At 38.7% G+C, this 13,946-nt stretch overlaps 1 protein-coding gene across 7 annotated transcripts in view; it reads right to left on the bottom strand.

The window, feature by feature from the left end:
* Positions 1-547: 547 nt before the first annotated feature.
* LOC309696053 (leucine-rich repeat and fibronectin type-III domain-containing protein 2) overlaps positions 548-13,946 on the bottom strand; it is a 255,686-nt gene continuing 242,287 nt past the window's right edge. For all 7 annotated transcript variants that reach the window (XM_082517125.1, XM_082517124.1, XM_082517126.1 and 4 more), the window contains 2 exons: positions 10,884-12,280; positions 548-7,288 (listed from right to left, as the gene is read on the bottom strand). In XM_082517125.1, the coding sequence (XP_082373251.1) occupies positions 6,307-7,288; positions 10,884-12,259 (2,358 nt within the window). In that variant the 5' untranslated portion in view covers positions 12,260-12,280 and the 3' untranslated portion in view covers positions 548-6,306. The remainder of the gene's footprint in view (positions 7,289-10,883; positions 12,281-13,946) is intronic.

Raw genomic sequence — 13,946 nt, 5'->3', positions numbered from 1 at the left:
AATCATGTCTGAAAAGTCTAGAGATTACAGATACAGTTACAGCTATTGTATGCACACAAAGGGACCGAGAGTAAGCCTGACGAGTGAGAGAGACAGAAGCTGATTTTTTTTCATGAGTCATCCAACCATTACACCTCCGGTTAAGAAATCACCAGACTGTGTAACCCTTCATCACTAAAGGACTTTTTTTGTATTACTCAGTGGTTCAATAAGTAAGCAAGTAAGACAATTCTGCTTTCCTCTGCATTCACTTTTTTTTTAAGAATTATTTTTGTTGTGGTATTAATATCTTAAAATATTTTATATTATTTGAAGTACCATGCTTTGCCATTATTTATGCTGTTTCTTTATAGCTTCTCGATTGCAAGAATCCATGTTTTCCTGTGTGGCAAATCATACCTGCGCTATATTTAGAAAGGTGGATGTAGAAACAGGCTGTATTACCTCATGTAGCTTTCTTCTTGTGGACTGTACGGTTACATTTTTTTTTCATCAACATTCCAACTTCAGCAATAGTGAGGGAAAAAACATTTCTTTGTTTTCCAGATACATCAAAACATCAGGTTTATTTACCAAGGCTTTATGCAAATATGATGACCTGCAGACTGGGCTCATGTTCAGTTTCAGTGAATAAATGCTAAGTGGCAGCAGACTTTGTAAACACATTGACGCTCTGATTTGTTTTCAATGTAGCTGTCACAAAAAGAAACAACAGTGTAAGAAAAAAAACACACAAAAAGACTACTGTCAGGTTTGTTAAAGGTGCTTTTTTCTTCAACTTGTTTTACTGAATAGCAACCTGATAGCTCTTGCAGATCTCACACATAAACCTGTGATGTGAGAAAAAATGCAGTGTCCTTAATTTACTCTCTTAAAAAATGCTGCTGTCTATCTGATAACCTTTCAGCTCAGATCCTATAAAAGTGTATATCTGAATATCCGTTGTATCGTGAAAACACAAAGCCCCATTCCAAACGAACTTCCCGACGTTCAGCACGCAGCGGTCATCTTCCTCTTGAGCCTTCAGGAGGTGCACATCGCTGTCTTATCAAGCAGCGCTTGGCCCTTGTGGAGATTATATTTACTCTGTGCTGCCGTAAGCACCTTTCCTGACAGATTATATGAATTAAGGCCTTATTATGGGCTCTGGCCAGGAGCTGCATGTACCGGTGATTTGTAATAAGGGCAGTGCTGAGGTGAGTCAGCAGCAACTGGCCTGATTACAGCAGCTGGACCTCAGGAGGAAAACCCGTGGCTCATCTGCGGCAAACAAACACCGCATGAGGGGAAGAACACTCCATTAGCTTCTTTGTACTTTGTAGGCAGACGCGGTTAGACAACACTTTCCATTCATAAGGATCACATTTGAAAAATGTCATCAATAATGGAATCTGTAAAGTAACTTGATGTCGCAGGAAGAAGAAAGACAGAAGAGCCATTTTGGTTCATAGGAATTAGACAATATTTTATATTCTTTTGTAGCAAAATGTTTTCACACATAAACAGGTTTTTTTTCTTGTTTTTGTCCTGGAACCTCAGGTGAGAATCATGACTATGTTGAGTCAAATACACACTTAAATTTATATCTTAGTTAGCAGAGTGGAGGGGGATGTTATATGATGTCACAAGCAGAGACGGCAGGTTAAAGGGTCACTTCACACATTCACTAAAATACATATTTCAACGTGTACCCCCAGTGTCACAAAAGCAAATGTTTTCTGGTTTTATTTGCTCAAATTCCAAAATAAGCATCCTTGAAACTTCAGATGAAATAAAACAGATGGGAATAGATTTAGGTTTCTTCTGCTTATAGTCACAATGAATTCAATTTCAAAATCTTTAGCAAAACAACTTGTTTTAATATGTAAGGTAAAATGCTCTCCGCTTATAATAATGAGTGAAACTATCAGGATATAATGAGAAATTAATAGAAATGAAACCAAAAGAGGGAGGATGATTTGTTGCATGAAAGTGGACAATATAGATAAAAATGTACCTAACTTGTTTTTTTTTTTGTGACTTTGTTGCATCGTTGTCATTAAAACCAACTGTTATTGGCAAATTAGGCAGACAAGTGTCTGCAAACAAAATACCTGAGATACTAAAGTAACGTGCTGATGATATTGGGTAATCTGACTTATTCTGTTAAGAATAAATAATAAATGTTATGAATCACACGGTCTGTAGCACTCATTCATTTGCAGCAAAGACAAAAATCTTCAAAAATGTAAGCTAACAATTGTTCAAAAAGTTGTAATGTTTTGGCAAACATTAAATTGAGGGTAAAACGACATTCGTTGAGGACTCAAAATCTCAAAGATAAAGATTAACACTTTATTACGGGCTCAGTCATTTCGATTTTTTCTGTTCAGCATTGTGTAGGTATTCCTCAGGCTAGCAAATTCCTGCGAAAAGTTACATAGTTGGCAGTGATTCAAAGTGTTTCATACAGGTTTTCGTGGAAAACAATATGCTGGGAACAAAAAAAAATCAGACAGTGATACAGAAGCATGTCTGTGTAGCTTATTGCTGCACCTGGGCTACAGCTCTGGTACAGAAGAACATTTACACTGATATTGGAGGGTTTTGATGAGAACGGTTTTGCTGCTGCTGCTGCTGAATTAGTTTTTGTTCAATTCATGAATCAGATCATTTTGGAACTGAACTGGAAAATGGGAACGATTGTCAAAACAGTAGAAATGTTATTATAAAACAATATATGGTTCTTAAAGAAGTAAGGACTAATATGGGTACTTTTCTGTCACTTTTATGCAAACAAACAAGATAATTTTGCAAAAAAAAAAAAGAAAAAGAAAAAACTGTATAGATGTTTTTTCCTTATTTCCTTAGTTTTCCTTTCATTGATTTAATATCAATCAAACTTTTGAGTGTAAATCCAAAACTGCTGCTGGTTAAGTCGAACGTGGGTCTTAAGGTGAAATATGACATGTCTCTACTGATTAGAGTCACAACACTGACAGTTGGTAAATAATTGTGTGGTGAAAGCATAGAAAGAGCAAAGAAGGCAGAAAAGTCACTGCACAGGTATGTTTATATCTAGCCTTTGCCACAATAACACAAAGAATGTTTCGTTTTATAAAGGACTCCATGTAGATTGCTTTTGTTCAACAAACTGTGATGTGGAAACTGATTATGAAAATCCATATCTGGCTACAGGCAAAAAAAAGTGAAGTAAAATAATACCAATCGTAGTTTAAACATAACATTATTGCCATTACCAAGATGAATGTTATGTGCAAACACACCTACACATTGATTTTATGTCATTTATGCTCTCACTCTCTTATTTGCAAACTGTGGAAGCTGCCATGCTGACCAACAGAGACTGCCCACGAGAGTGAGCTCAACAGTAAAACCTTTGGATTTAAAAACAAGGTTGTTTTTTTATGTTTTATAATGCAAATGTAATATTTTAAATGACACAAAAGTAACTCCATGCCTCAACTGTCTCAGTCCTAAATGCACATGTGGCTTTCTGGAACAAAGTGCTATCCCTGCAACTGAATAATAAGAATAATAAGAAAAAAGTCTCATTCATCCATTGGAGCAGTGCACGCTTCGTCCCATAACCCTGTTGCAATCATCTTGAACAAATGATTTATGTCGTTGGCCACTTTGTAGGTATTACTCTGAATTTATCATTTATTTTAGACACATTATTAGAGAATGTTTGTGCTTTTTAAATTGCTGAATTTATAAGCTCATGATTTTAAAGCTCATTTGGATATACTGTATGTCATATACAGTTAAACACACTTAATGTCAGCAGTGTGGCTCACTGGCTAGAATGGATATACTGTATGGCACGGATACAGTGCAACTCAGTATTGCGGCAAAACATGTAATATACACTCTGGTCCACCGCGTCCATTTCACGCTTTGCCTCTCCAAAACATGAAATGGACACACATACAGAAGTTACATTACCGCATTACCAGCAGTGGCAGATAATATATTTAGAACCAAGAAGTCAGTAGTGACCAAAAAAACATATGCAGGACATTCCAAGGTCCTTAATCGCCACAAATGGTTAAGCTAGGGGGCTAATATGTATTTACATGTAAATGTGTTAATAATATCTATTTAAACACTTTACTGTGATTCTTTTCAAGTTGGCTTGAAATAAAATATCTCCCTCTTCTTTTACTGCAGCTTACTGGAACTTCGACATGCGTGTCCTTTTCACGCTTCGTAGAGGCAAAGAGTGAAACGGACACGGTGGACTGGCGTGTCTATTGCACGTTTTGTGGTGATATTGGGTTAAACAATGATTAAAGCTTTAGGTAAACAGGGTCCTGATCATTTTTGTAACAGATGTAACAGATCTATAGAAGAGATACATTGTTAAACTATATATATATTGGTCTGCATTTTCCAACACCGTTGTATTGCACTAGAGGCAAAGCTCTCTGAAACCATGAGCAAATAAAACCAAGATTGTCTACAGTGTACATGCAGGAATACCACTTGAGATAAGTTGGACAATAAGTATTTTAGTCATTTGAGTGGCTTGACCCTTTAACAAAAGCCACTCCTCCACTCCCATTTCAGTAAGCCAACTAACAATGATCAAGTTGGTACGTCACAGTAAAGCACCTTCTCACTGTTTGCTTCACATAAAAATAAAAGTACTACTGCACGATTGTCCCCTTCCCCCATCCCCATTTACATTCTCACCCAGTTATTGTACAAAAAGAATGCCAATATACAGAACGGTACACCTACTGTAGGGAAGAAACGAAAACCGATGACCATCCCACATGTTAAAATGCAGCAGAGATCCACAGAATATCGAGAAAGGCATTAAAATGCAGAGATGTTGCAGTTTTGATCAGCAGTAATCTGAGTAGAGTCTAATTCAAAGTATTTTACTGCAATGTACAGCACTGTATGAAAGAGAATGAAAGATAAATGGGCTCTCTGATGGATCAATTGAAATAATACATAAACCAACAAAGGTTCTGTATCATGTAACTTGGTGAAATGTTTGGCCCTTAATGAGTTATCGTTCCCCTTTTTTCCTTTCTTCTAAGCAGCACGATGACCTTTATCAAATGACAAATTCCTCCATTTAACCTGGCTAAATGAGTAATTGCCATACTCTCTTGTTTGTGTTACCTCATGAGAATAACAGCCTGACGATAGATCCTGCTTTTGGCAGCTTTGGGCAAATGATTAAGTGGGCTTGATGGATTTCAAACACCATCCACGTCCAGTGACTATAATATATCTTGATAACATCTGAAACCGTACCCTGAGGCGAACACTCTGTTTACATCAATGGGCCTTTTGCCTGCAGGGACCATTGTCACCAGGGCTAACCTATGGGGAGAGTATCAAAGCACTCAAACTGACATTTTGTTAGAGCAGGATTTAACCTGAGCTGGAAACACACTGGATTTTGACTGGATGGCAACAAATAGTTTTTTGACAGCTTTACAATCAAGCAAAGAACTTTGTGTGTGGAGCTGTTTGTGTTCAATCTTAGCTGTAGTCCTACTTGCTTTAAAATAACAACGTACGATACATAACCTGAGGTACAAATACAAGACTGGCTTGCTGTGGTTCATTGTTATGGTATCTAGAAAATAGGACCATATTGTTACTGAAAATTAATCATGTTATCAATTTGAAAGTGTTTGCAATGGCTGTATGAGAGATGGTAGCCTCTACATATGTGTATGTGTGAGAGGGTCTATTTGTATGTGACCAACAGCTACAAACTCAGTACCGAGATGTGCTTCTGCTGATGAATTGCCTCAAATAATAAATAGTAAAAATGATAGAAAAAATGACTGAAAATAAAAATGACTTTGTTTTAATTTTCTACTAGCTCCTCTGGTCTTTCTACTGTTGCAGTAGTCCCATTTCATGCTGAGGGTCCATGACATTATGATCCACTTCACCACAATCGAGGCAAATCCTCTTGGTATTCAGTTGTTTTAATAAAGACATAGTAAATCCACTTAGAAATTCTTGTCTTTCTTTCCCTTTTCTCCCCTCAGGGATAATCTCATGTACCCTGTGGTTTGGGAAATATTCCTTGTGGGCCATTTCTGCAGTTGTTTTAAAATGGGGACATTTTTCAAATACAGTTTGACACTGTCAGAGATGAGATCATGACCAGGAATCTATTGATTTGAGTGTCTTATATTGTCACTTGGGTTAGCTTCATGCAGAAGATAGTTTCCCTTTGGGATATCCTTCACTTTTCACTCATGTTTCTTTTATTCTCATATAGATTTATTGTTTGGTCATGAATCTCACATGTGGTCTTTATGGTCTTCAAACCGTGCTCTCCATTACCCACTCGGAGCTCTCAAAACTGGGCTTCTCATCCTCACTGTCATCATACTGCAGCAGCATGCCATTAACAGACAGACTGCGTTTAGTCCAGATATTACTGATCCTGCGTGGGTAGCTGCTGCGACTCTGTGTGGCCCCTACGTGACCCATGTCAAACGAATGGCTCCTCTTTGGCTTACCCTCCTGGGGGAGCCCTAGGATGCGTCCCAGCATGGTTGTGGACTCTGCCCTTCCAAGCAATGGTTCTTTATCAGACGGTGGTACCACAGCCACTGCCATAGCATTGGAACTGGTGGAGGGTCCAGAAGTCCCTGCGCCATCTCTCCCTGCCCCTCGCAGCTCCAGTGAGGTGAAGGCCCCTAAAAGGTGGTCCAAGTTTGGGCGTGCTTTGGGGCCGTGCCTCCTGAACTTGTTGCTGGGCAGGGTGGTGCACTCACTGCTTTGCATGCTGTAGCGGTCACCAGCCCCTCTTGCTGTTTGGCTGTCTAACGAGTTAGAAGAGGAGGAGGACGAAGAGAGACTGCTCTGGAGCGATCCACACTTGAACTCTACCATTTCCTCACGCATGACCACCACTGTAGATTTGACCTGTGGTGGGGCACCGTTGAACCTGTTCATTCCTCCGTTCGTCTGAGAGTATGTGTTACTCACAGTGGGCAGTTTATTAGTCTGGATCCCACTCGTCACCTTATAGCGAACCATGAGGATAATGATGAAAACCAGCAGTGTGGCCACGATGATGCCACCGATGACCAGGATCATAGTGCCACCCATGAAGCCACTGTGAATAGACTGACACTGTGGGTAATCCTCAGTGGTGACAAATTGGACACAGCCTACAATATTGGTGGCAGTGAGAGTCGTAGCAGTATCATCCCAAATGGCCAAGACACACAGGTCATACTGCATCCCTGGGACCAGATTAGTGAGTACAAAGGCCCTGTTAGTCATGGGAATCATTCTGAAAACAGAAACAGAGAGACGACATTAAAAATACAGACTTCTTGCCACAGGGATTCAAAACAAGGCCATAGTGCCAAAATGTTGAAAGTAGTTTGAATTAATATCTTATGCTTTGACATATCAAGGAAATAGTACACAATTAACCATGCTAAGTAGTTATTTATATGCACAAAGTAATTCAAAAAGATGACTTCATTGCTCCCGGTATATACCATTTGATATCCATGCAAGCAAATAGTAATGAGATAAATAGTGAATGGACAATTTTTAAATATTGTTTTGGCTAAATGTAATATCTTGTACAATCCATTAAACATGCATTAAGTTGTTTCAAGTCAATTTGTTATTATTTCTGATGTTTTAATATGACTGCTTAATTAAGCTTCAGTGCTTTTTGAGTTAAACTGAAACTCAAATCTGCAGTAAGTTAATTGCCCAAGAGCTTTGCCAATGAAAAGGGTGTTTTCAAAACCTGTATTTTGTTGCACAGACAGCAACTGCTTTTATCCACTCATTCATCTGGATATTTGATCTCAGAGACATTTAATTAGTAAATCAATCTTTCTCCACGTGTCAAAACATGTAATTTAAAACCCTGTGCATGACTTTCCAACTGAATGCAGTAAAGTTTTTTAAGTGTTACAATTGTCTTGCTTCTTTGTAGGGTAATTTGCTGTGCTTGACAGGTCGCACATGCTGCCATCGAATCCAAAACTTCAAAGTAGTTGGATTTAAAATGCTGTTTTGATGCTAAATTAATAAATCTCTGGTAATGCCAATTAGTGGACATGCACAGTTTAGAAAATACTTTTTCTGTGTTTAGGATACTTTACGTATAATTTGACGACCACTTTCAGCTACCGTGCCCTAGACCATTAGATTTTTAAAAATCTAACACAGGAGCAGTACCATAAGGAACAGGTTGCACCTTGAAGTGACTTTCTGTGATTTGGAAACTGAACTGAATTAAACAGAATTAAATAGAATGGACGTTGGCCATTGATCTTCTGCCAAAAAAGACAATAGATGAATATAATTGGTCTTCAATCTTGCTTTAACATCATGGTTAGAGAAGCCTCAACAAACTTTCGAATCCAAGCCATTTTTGAGGGGTGTATAAAACATAATGTATTTCAACTTTTGATTTGAAAATGTATCATATTCCAACACAATTTTGTAATTACATGTACAATACAACAAATAATTTATTGATGTGAAACTGGAAAACACTGGGGTAAAAAAGGTTTAGACTCCAACATACCCATAAGGGCATGTATAAATAGATTCCTCAGTCATTCATCCATTGTTGCTTGCTGTTTTCTTATAGCATATGTGTTGAAAGCTTTGATCCCTCTGAAGTGCCTCCACCAAAGAGCCCAGACACCAGCGGGGCTACAGTTCATTATTCATCCTTAATTGCCTCTTTCTCCCATAACCAGGAAGAAGCTGTGCTTCCTCACATGTTCCAGTGGACTCATGCAATCCCTCCTCTGCTCCACATGGCTGTGATTGATTTTTAATCATGCCATTGTTTCAGTGCAGGCAGTGGGAAACTACATCGGCCAGCTAGGGGTGCACATATGCATGCTATGAAAGGATATCAGTATTAATTCAGAAACAGTAGTTGTCCTGTCTTTTCACATTATCTTTTCCTTCCAGTTTATAATGTGTATTCTGGTGTGCAGATAAATGAATTGCTTTAGGCCATTTTTTCTTCTGTATATAAAGTACATACTGAGGATTACATTAAAGAATAAAGCATCAAATCACATGGTAAGCAAAGTCAGTGCTCAACACTTAAATTAATGGCTACCAACTGTGCACTAAAGTGAAGTTAAACTAAGAAATTCATCCTTAAATCTGCATTTAAGAACTTGCATGGTTTTAATATCTCAAACTAGCATTCAAACAAATAAATGTACATGTTTTGTTATATGGGGCCAGTCTTGACTGACAACATCAAGAATGCAATTTAAATAATCTCTTTTCAGGGAAACAATTTTGCTGCTGCGAATCACTGAATGAAAAAGGAAAATACATTTTACAAAGCTTACATTAGCCTTACAGTTGCAGTTTTGTACAAATTAGAGAAAATTCATAAGGCCGTTTACTAGAACACAGATGAGTCATCCACTGTTTCTGTCACTGGGATGAAAAAAAAATCTCAAAATTCATGTTGTTCCCTTTTTCTGGCATGAAAAGCTGGCACTAAGTATGAAAGCAAGGATATCAGATAAACAGCTTATTATTGAATTTACAGTGATGGCAAGTTGCATTAAAAGCATTTGGGCAGAGTGATATCTTTCACAATTGCTGTGCACAGTTCTATTCTTAGAATCCTAGCTAATACCCAGCCGTTTGGATTTTCTTATTATTTCATTAGATCAGGTATTGGTGATCAGATATGGTGTTTGATAGAGAAAGTAAGCCTCAGTTATCAGTGCTAGTAAGCCTGAAATGAAAATGCTCAATTTCCTGCCTAAAACAGACCATAATGTGGTAATGTATAAACTTCAGCATACTAGTCATTCAAGGATCCTTCAGTGAGTTTCTTTACATAAGTTAACATTAGTTTGAGGAAACAAAACACATTATGTGGCAAAAAAAAAGGTGTAGGGGGTCGGGTTAGATCAGTGAGTGAGCAGACAACCATATGCCGTATGGCCGGAGAGCACTAGGCCCAAGTTAGAGTCTGACCTGCGGCCCTTTGGTGCATGTCTTCCCCTCTCTTCAAAAAAGGCCAAGTTGTCCTATAAATTGGGACTCATACTGTATGAATAAATCTGATTGTTGTTACTCATCCTTTAACCTCCTAGGACCTGGTGTCCACATATGTGGACATCACATATTGGGTTGCCTAGAGTCTAGACCACAATACGAAATTTAGCTCTACGAGGGCCTGATATCCTCTTCTCAGAAACTACATCAGGTAAAAAGATAATTCTTTGGTTTTACATTCATCAGGTCCCAATCAGCCAAAATAGCAAAGACAAATTAAAAATGCATGCAATGAAAGAGTTGGGGTCTTAGGAGGTTAATGTACCTAAATGCATCAATTTAATATTAAACAGCATGGCTGTATTTTTGTATTTCCAAACAGTTATCTTTGCTGAATGTTGCCGCTTTCACTGTCTCATTTGACATAGGAAATTGATTTCACAGAGCCCAAAGATCTTCAGTAACAGTCTCCAAGCTCACACTTTATGGACTTGAGCAGCTTAAGAAGGATACATTGAAATGAGGGTCTATAATCCTTTTTCTTCTTGGATTTCTAATTAATGGTTCAGGGCAAGGATTGCACTTTGGATTGCACTTTTTGCTTAAAAATGTGAACACAGCAACCCGTCAATTCTTAATTTAAACAAAAAAATCTCAAGAAGGATTAAGAAAAATGAATGTTGATCTTCAAGTAACACTTCAAAGGAACTGACTGTCTCAAGTACTCACCCACCAAACAATTAACAGCTGAGAGAAGAAATCCAACTGTATGTATTCTAAAGATAAAGATTACACTCAAGACTCAGTGTGCCACTTTGAAGAGAGAGTTTTTAGCCCATACTTAGATGTAATCAAGTTTCAGTAATCACTCTTACCTGTAAATGAGGACTTCATCTTCAGAACAATTGTACTGAAGCTGATACATTTTGACCTTTGGAGTTGCTTTGCTAACACTCCACTTGACCAGAGCAGAAACAGCGGTCACTTCTGATACAGACACCACCTTCTCTGGAAGAGTTTTAGGCTCCCCTTTACTGATCTTAGTAGAGCTTGTTATGTCTGACAGGCCTGACTTGTTCTGGGTGGTACGGTTTGTACCATTACTCAGATGGGGGAGTTGAATGATTGATAGTTCAATGGACGCTGTAGATTCTCCTGCAGCATTAGCAGCAATGCAGGTGAATGTACCGTAGTCCTTAGATGTGGTGACTGTTATATCCAGAGTCCCATTTTCATATACAGTTGCTCTGGAGGAGTTGCTAATCAAACGGTCATCAGGAGCAACCCAATGCACAGTTGGCATTGGATCGCCAACAGCTTTGCAGCGCAAGCTAGCTGTCTGTCCCTCGAGCACGAGCAATTTGTGTGTATGTTGTGTGATCAGAGGGGGCTCACACACAAATTCCTCCTCACGAACAGACCAAAAGTAGCGTCCCTTTAGACTGGCAGGAGAAGCACAGGTTTCCATATCGTCCTCCCGTTCCAGTCTCCGAAGCCAAAGCACTTCACAATTGCAGTGCAAAGGGTTTCCACCAAAGCTTAGTGAGAGCAGGGGTGCATATGGTGTGCTCATCACCACATTGCTCTGGGAACGTGCAAAGATAGGATCTGGAGGGAGCTTCTGAAGACGATTAGAGGTGAGGTCCAAGCGTGCCAGTTTGTCGAGATCTGTAAAGGTTCCCTCAGCAATGAAGGAGATGAGGTTATGGTCCAGACTCATTTGATGGAGGTTAACCATCTTTCGGATGGCCTCCCAAGGCACAGTGCGCAAGTTGTTATATGACAGATCAAGATCCTCCAGTGTCAGTAACAAGTCATCAAAGGCTACTTTAGAGATACGGCTCAATTGATTGTTGTTGAGGATCAGGTGTTGCAGGTTAACCAGTCCTCGGAGGTCATCTGGTCCCAGTTCAGTCAACCGGTTACTATCCAGGTGTAACGATCTTAATGTCTCCAGGTCAATAAATGAGAAAGGCTGGATGTCGCTGATGGTGTTCCGGGACAAAGTGAGATCCACCAGACCTGTCATATTGGCAAAGTCCAGGGTGGAGATCTTTAGGATGAAGTTGCCACCCAGCCGGAGCTCCACAGTTCGCCGGTCAATGTCTGGTGGAACAAAGAGCAGACCTTTGGAGGGGCATAAAGTCCCCAAGGACTCTGACAAGTTCTGGCAGACACAGTATTTGGGACATGCATGGACCATCGTAACTGCAGTTCCCAGGAACAGGAGACTGATGACCACTTTGTCCATGTTAGCTTATGCAACGAGGACCTGAAAAAAAGAAAAACAAAACAAAAGATAATCAGAATCAGAATACTTTATTGATCCCTGGGGGAAATTTACAACTTAGTTGTATGGAGACTAGTTTAACTACAGTATTACTACAGTATTAGCATTGGTTAGCTTAACATAAAGAACAAACTGTCCAAAGGAAACAAAACTGGGCTGATTAATATATTTTATCTCTTTCTAAAGGCTATGTCATGTTTGGGAAAAAGATTGTGACTTGGGTTGAAATACAGCCATTCACAACAAGTTGATGTGATGCCTTACTTCAATGGTTTTAAAGATGTAAACAGAAGACACTTGAATCAGAAGACTAAATCCAAACACCATACTTTTAATCCAACAAGCTAAATATCATTAACAGGTGACTGAAAATGAAAATGTAAGGTCCAAAAAACAGACAAAAAACAAACAAACAATAAGATGCACAAAAGAACAAAAATACACAACAAAAATGTAGAAACTGGGAAAACACAAAGAACACTAGTTTGAAAGGAGAAAATGACATAATGGTGGAAACCATTAACTGCTTAGTACAAAACATAAAGATGATCAAGCAAGTTGATGGTAAAAGATTGTGAAGATAAGATATGGAGAACAATAATTGTATAATACGACCGTATGTAACAGAATTAAAACCCCATAACTATGACAATGACCAAGCATCTTTTTGTGACCCACTGTGAATGAGACCATTCTAACCATTGGTGTAAGGAGTGCATCAGCCCAACAACGCAAAGAAGACATTGTGCCTCTCTCTCAGATGCCAGTGGCTTTGATATAAAGACAGCATCCCACACCCTAGTAATGAGGACACGCTTGAATTAGGGGAACACAAACACACAAGGACGAAAAGTTTGTCAAAAACAAGGTGTATTTTTTGTTACAGTGCTCCATTAAGCTTTATGATCAAAACTAACGTTATACATTTTCAGTTGCATGTAACTTAATGAGCCTGTGTGATCATGGATTGTGTACAGGGTTGAGAGCCATAAATCCAGTTCTGACAGAATGCCAGTATAGTCTTTGGACCATATGGTCCAAAAGCGCTTGTTTAATGAGCAGGTCTGATATTTATGCTTGAGAATATTTTACATTAATATTCTCTATTATAACCTTCATATGCATGTACTTTGCAATGCAAAGAAGGTGTGAGAAATCACACGAGGATTGTCTGAATGAAGCTCAGGATTAAACTGTGCTAAGAAGCTATTTTTAATGACGCACATGCTTATAAGCTGTCATTACAGATACCGACATACATGCAGTGGAAACTAGTTCAAGTGTAGGGTACCTGAACTAGTTTCCACAACAAACAATGCATGTTGTGTTCTTTCTTGGGATGTTACACAATTTTGTTAAGACAAAATGCAAAAGTTACATGAACTACTCATTTACTACATTTTTTTTATGCTGTGCGCTATATATGATTTTACACAGTTTTTCTCATTTGTTTCCTTTTTTCATTGTGTCTGCACCATTGTAGTCAGAAATTTGGAAAGAATATTACACAAACCACATGTGTTAGACATGGAAAAAGTCAGCCTGCCTCTGTACATTAACAGTCCTCACACCTGGCTGACTGCTCCAAATGGATGGCCACACTTGACTTCATACAGCTAGCTTTTAATTCCCCCAGATATTTGTATCA

Source organism: Aulonocara stuartgranti (genome assembly GCF_965226115.1).
Source record: "Aulonocara stuartgranti genome assembly, chromosome: 19".
In the NCBI taxonomy this organism is placed as follows: domain Eukaryota; kingdom Metazoa; phylum Chordata; class Actinopteri; order Cichliformes; family Cichlidae; genus Aulonocara; species Aulonocara stuartgranti.
This window is presented reverse-complemented; position numbering and strand designations above follow the sequence as displayed.